Source organism: Bison bison, unplaced genomic scaffold, assembly GCF_000754665.1.
Source record: "Bison bison bison isolate TAMUID 2011002044 unplaced genomic scaffold, Bison_UMD1.0 scf7180017864291, whole genome shotgun sequence".
Taxonomy (NCBI): domain Eukaryota; kingdom Metazoa; phylum Chordata; class Mammalia; order Artiodactyla; family Bovidae; genus Bison; species Bison bison.
Window position 1 is genome coordinate 4,268,793 of NW_011494863.1, and position 4,357 is coordinate 4,273,149.

The following is a 4,357-nucleotide window of genomic DNA, read 5'->3' on the forward strand; positions in this document are numbered from 1 at the left end:
TAGCATAGAAACGAAATGAAAAATGAAAAACACAACAACCCAAAACCCTAGTGGGACACTGTAAAAAGCAGTCCTAAGGGGAAAGTTCATAGCAATACAGGCATACCTCAAGAAACAAGAAAAAAGTCAAATAAATAACCTAACTCTACACCTAAAGCAACTAGAAAAGGAAGAAATGAAGAACCCCAGGGTTAGTAGAAGGAAAGAAATCTTAAAAAATTGGGGCAGAAATAAATGCAAAAGAAACAAAAGAGACCATAGCAAAAATCAACAAAGCCAAAAGCTGGTTCTTTGAAAGGATAAATAAAATTGACAAACCATTAGCCAGACTCATCAAGAAACAAAGGGAGAAAAATCAATAAAATTAGAAATGAAAATGGAGAGATCACAACAGACAACACAGAAATACAAAGGATCCTAAGAGACTACCATCAATAATTATATGCCAATAAAATGGACAAATTCTTAGAAAAGTACAACTTTCTAAAAATCCTACTTTTAATTATTGCATCTGCTTACTGATTTTTTTCAAAAGTAAAGTGATAAATTTTTATATGGTGCAAAGACATTCATTTTCGATATTTACATTACCTTCCAGGTTCATTCCAGCTTGAAGGCATTTTCTATAGCGGCATGCTGGGCAGTTTTTTCTTCGAATTTTATCAATGATACAATCATTTCTTCCAGCACAAAGATAATTGTGCTGTCCTACATGGAAAATAAAGGCACTGTTAAAATTTCCTGGGCCTTAAAGGATATTTTTATGGGGAGGCTCTTTTTTGTTGTTTTTGGGGAACATAGCCAAGGACCAAAGGCACTGATGAAGGCAGGCATACTGTACATCCAATACAAAGTGAGAGATCAATTTAAAAAGTAAAGTCTTTCATATTGTTTAACAAGTAAAGTCTTTCATATTGTTTAACAAGTAAAGTCTTTCATATTGTTTAACAAGCATAGTTCATTAAAAAAAAATTACTGCAGTATACATACAGAGAAGTACACAAATCATAAATTTATCACCTAATAAACTTATTAAGAAGTAGAAAGTACCCCACAAACCCTCTTTTTGCCCCTTTCCAGTCACTACCTCTTCCTTGATAAACTGTTCTTTAAATTGTGCTTTAAACAGTTTCTTAACCATTATAGAAGACCTCTGTAATCACTGTTTTATTATAACTTCTAATCTAATGCTTAGCAGGATTAAAGAAAGAGGAAACTGGTTTAAAAATATGGTGAGAGTACCAAAGGGAAAATTACTTTAATTCATCATTGCACCACCACATGCAAATAAAGTATGCTTCCCTTCCAAATTTTAAATGAAGTTATTAGTAAAGGCTTAATCTTAAATTGTGTTAAGGTGGCCAGCAATTAGGTAAATCACAGACTTGGCAAACTAAACTACTCTATCTGTAACTTAGGGAGATTTTTAAATTATTTCACATGTTTTTAGACACCAGCTACTGATGATTATTACTGTCTAAAATCTTCTGGGACCCAGTATTAAATGTGTTAAGAGGTAGAAATGCAGTTTTTACCTGTCAAAAAATTTCAAGGGAAATTTAAAAGGGAAAGACAAAAAGTCTTCCTACTTTCCCTCTACCCTCAGTGTACCCTCTTTTGTTGAAGAAAGCTATCTGAGGATTTGCTAGCCTGACATTAAAACTGAAAGGATCCTTCTACACAAGACCAGCATATCTAAATAGATACACTGGATAGTTAAGAGTCCATGTCCTTACACTAGAGGGGGTGGTATTCAGAAGATTGCAGGACATTTGTCTTCTCAAAAATAAATCATATTCAAAGAAAAGAGAAACATAATAATCAATTCATAAGGTTGAATATACCTAGTTCTGATATTAGGAAAAGATCCTTTATGTACAGAATAATCTATTTGATTTGGATAAAACAAACTATATTCACTTCTTCCTAACATGTTAAATCACAGGGCTTGTTAAGCATTAGTTTGGGGTAGATGGTTAACTACATCAGTTTCAGTTCTTTGTGAGGAACAGGCCACAGAATTTGACTACTGGTCTACAATTCAGCTTTGTTCCAGAGTTGTTCTCCAGTGCCAAGTGTCTGTATCAGTCATTTCTATTCCTTTCTGTATTGTGTAAGTTTCCTAGCTTCTTTTCTTGGACATGAAATAGAAGCTCTAACCCAATAATTCTATTATACAGAATTAAATAATGAACAACAGATAAAATCATAGTTGAAGCAGTTATAATAATGAAAACGTTTTAACCCATAAGACTATCCCTGAATTATTGTTCTTCAGTAAACTAGAAGGGACAATTAAAAAAATTATTGGTAAACACAGAGAAAGTTTCAGTGCTTTATATCTAACCAAAAGCTCAGAATGTGCATGTTAAGCTAATATTTATTTTTTTTGGCTGTGCTGGGTCTTCCTTGCTGTGTGGGCTTTTCTCTGGCTGTGGCAAGCAGGGGCTGCTCTCTAGTTGCAGTGCTTGGGCTTCAGCAGTTGTCGCACATGGGCTAAGTTGCTCTGTAGCATATGGGATCTTCCCAGATCAGGGATTGAGTCTGCGTCTCCTGAATTAACAGGTGGATTCTTTACCACTGACCCACCAAGGAAGCCCTAATAATGTTTTCTTTATCCCAGGTATATCTTCACCACAATTAAGAATCTGAGCTACAGAATCAGGGGGCAATGTACCTTCGTAAGTTCAAATGCTCTATCTGGTTATTAGTATGAAGTTGGACAAGTCTGTGGGTATCTTATCTATAAAAAGAGTTTCAACTAGTGGTCACTATTTACAAGGCATGGATACGTACTCCCTGTCAATACATATGATAAGATAAGACATTTCAGTTTGGAGTTTCTATGTCTTCTACCACTTGGTAAATTTGTTTTCTAACGAGAGAGAGGGCAGATGTCAGGAGAAAAGCCTTCAGGCCAGCTGGGATTTCTCAGTATCATTTTGTTTGTATTGTCCTTATTTTTATAGTAAAAATCAGTTTTTGCACCCATTTATGATAAAAACTCTTCAGAAAGCAGGCATGGAAGGAACATACCTCAACATAATAAAAGCCATATATGATAAACCCACAGCAAACATTATCCTCAATGGTGAAAAATTGAAAGAATTTCCCCTCAATTCAGGAATAAGACAAGGGTTCCCTCTCTCACCACTGCTATTCAACATAGTTTTGGAAGTTTTGGCCATAGCAGTCAGAGCAGAAAAAGAAAGAAAAGGAATCCAGATTGGAAAAGAGGAAGTAAAGCTCTCACTGTTTGCAGATGACATGATCCTCCACATAGAAAACCCTCAAGGCACCACCAGAAAATTATTAGAGCTAATCAATAAATATAGTAAAGTTGAAGGATATAAAATTATTACACAGAACTCCCTTGCATTCCATACACTAACAATGAGAAAACAGAATGAGAAATTAAGGAAACAATCCCATTCACCAAGAATAAAATATTAAGAATAAATCTGCCTAAAGAAACAAAGGACCTATGCATAGAAAACTATAAAACACTGATGAAAGAAATCAAAGATGACACAAATAGATGGAGAAATATACCATGTTCATGGATCAGAAGAATCAATATAGTGAAAATGAATATACTACCCAAAGCAATCTACAGATTGAATGCAATCCCTACCAAACTACCAATGGTATTTTTCACAGAACTAGAACAAATAATTTCACAATTTGTATGGAAATATAAAAAAACCTCAAATAGCCAAAGCAATCTTGAGAAAGAAGAATGGAACTGGAGGAATCAACCTGCCTGACTTCAGACTATACTACAAAGTTACCGGCATCAAGACAGTATGGTACTGGCACAAAGACAGAAATATAGATCAATAGAACAAAATAGAAAGCCCAGAAATAAATCCACACACCTATGGACATCTTGACAAACGAGGCAAAAATATACAATGGAGAAAAGACAATCTCTTTTAACAACTGGTGCTGGGAAAGCTGGTCAACTACTGCTAGCAGGATGAAACTAGAACACTTTCTAACACCATACACACAAAAAAAACTCAAAATGGATTAAAGATTTAAATATAAGACCAGGAACTATAAAAACTCCTAAAGGAAAACATAGGCAAAACACTCTTTGACATAAATCACAGCAAGATCCTCTATGACCCACATCCCAGAGTAAAAATTAAAAAATGGGACCTGATTAAGCTAAAAGCTCTTGTACAATGAAAGAAGCTATAAGCAAGGTGAAAAGACAGCCTTCAGAATGGGAGAAAATAATGGCATAACGAAGCAACTGACAAAGAATTAATCTCAAAAATATACAAGCAGCTCATGCAGCTCAATACCAGAAAAATAAATGACCCAATCAAAAAATGGGCCAAAGAACTAA

At 34.7% G+C, this 4,357-nt stretch overlaps 1 protein-coding gene across 1 annotated transcript in view; it reads right to left on the reverse strand.

Annotated features, from left to right (window-relative positions):
• The window catches only part of NR3C1 (nuclear receptor subfamily 3, group C, member 1 (glucocorticoid receptor)), a 121,427-nt gene that overhangs the window by 25,840 nt on the left and 91,230 nt on the right, over nt 1-4,357 (reverse strand). The window contains exon 5 of the mRNA XM_010850446.1: nt 592-708. Coding sequence (XP_010848748.1) covers nt 592-708 — 117 coding nt within the window. The remainder of the gene's footprint in view (nt 1-591; nt 709-4,357) is intronic.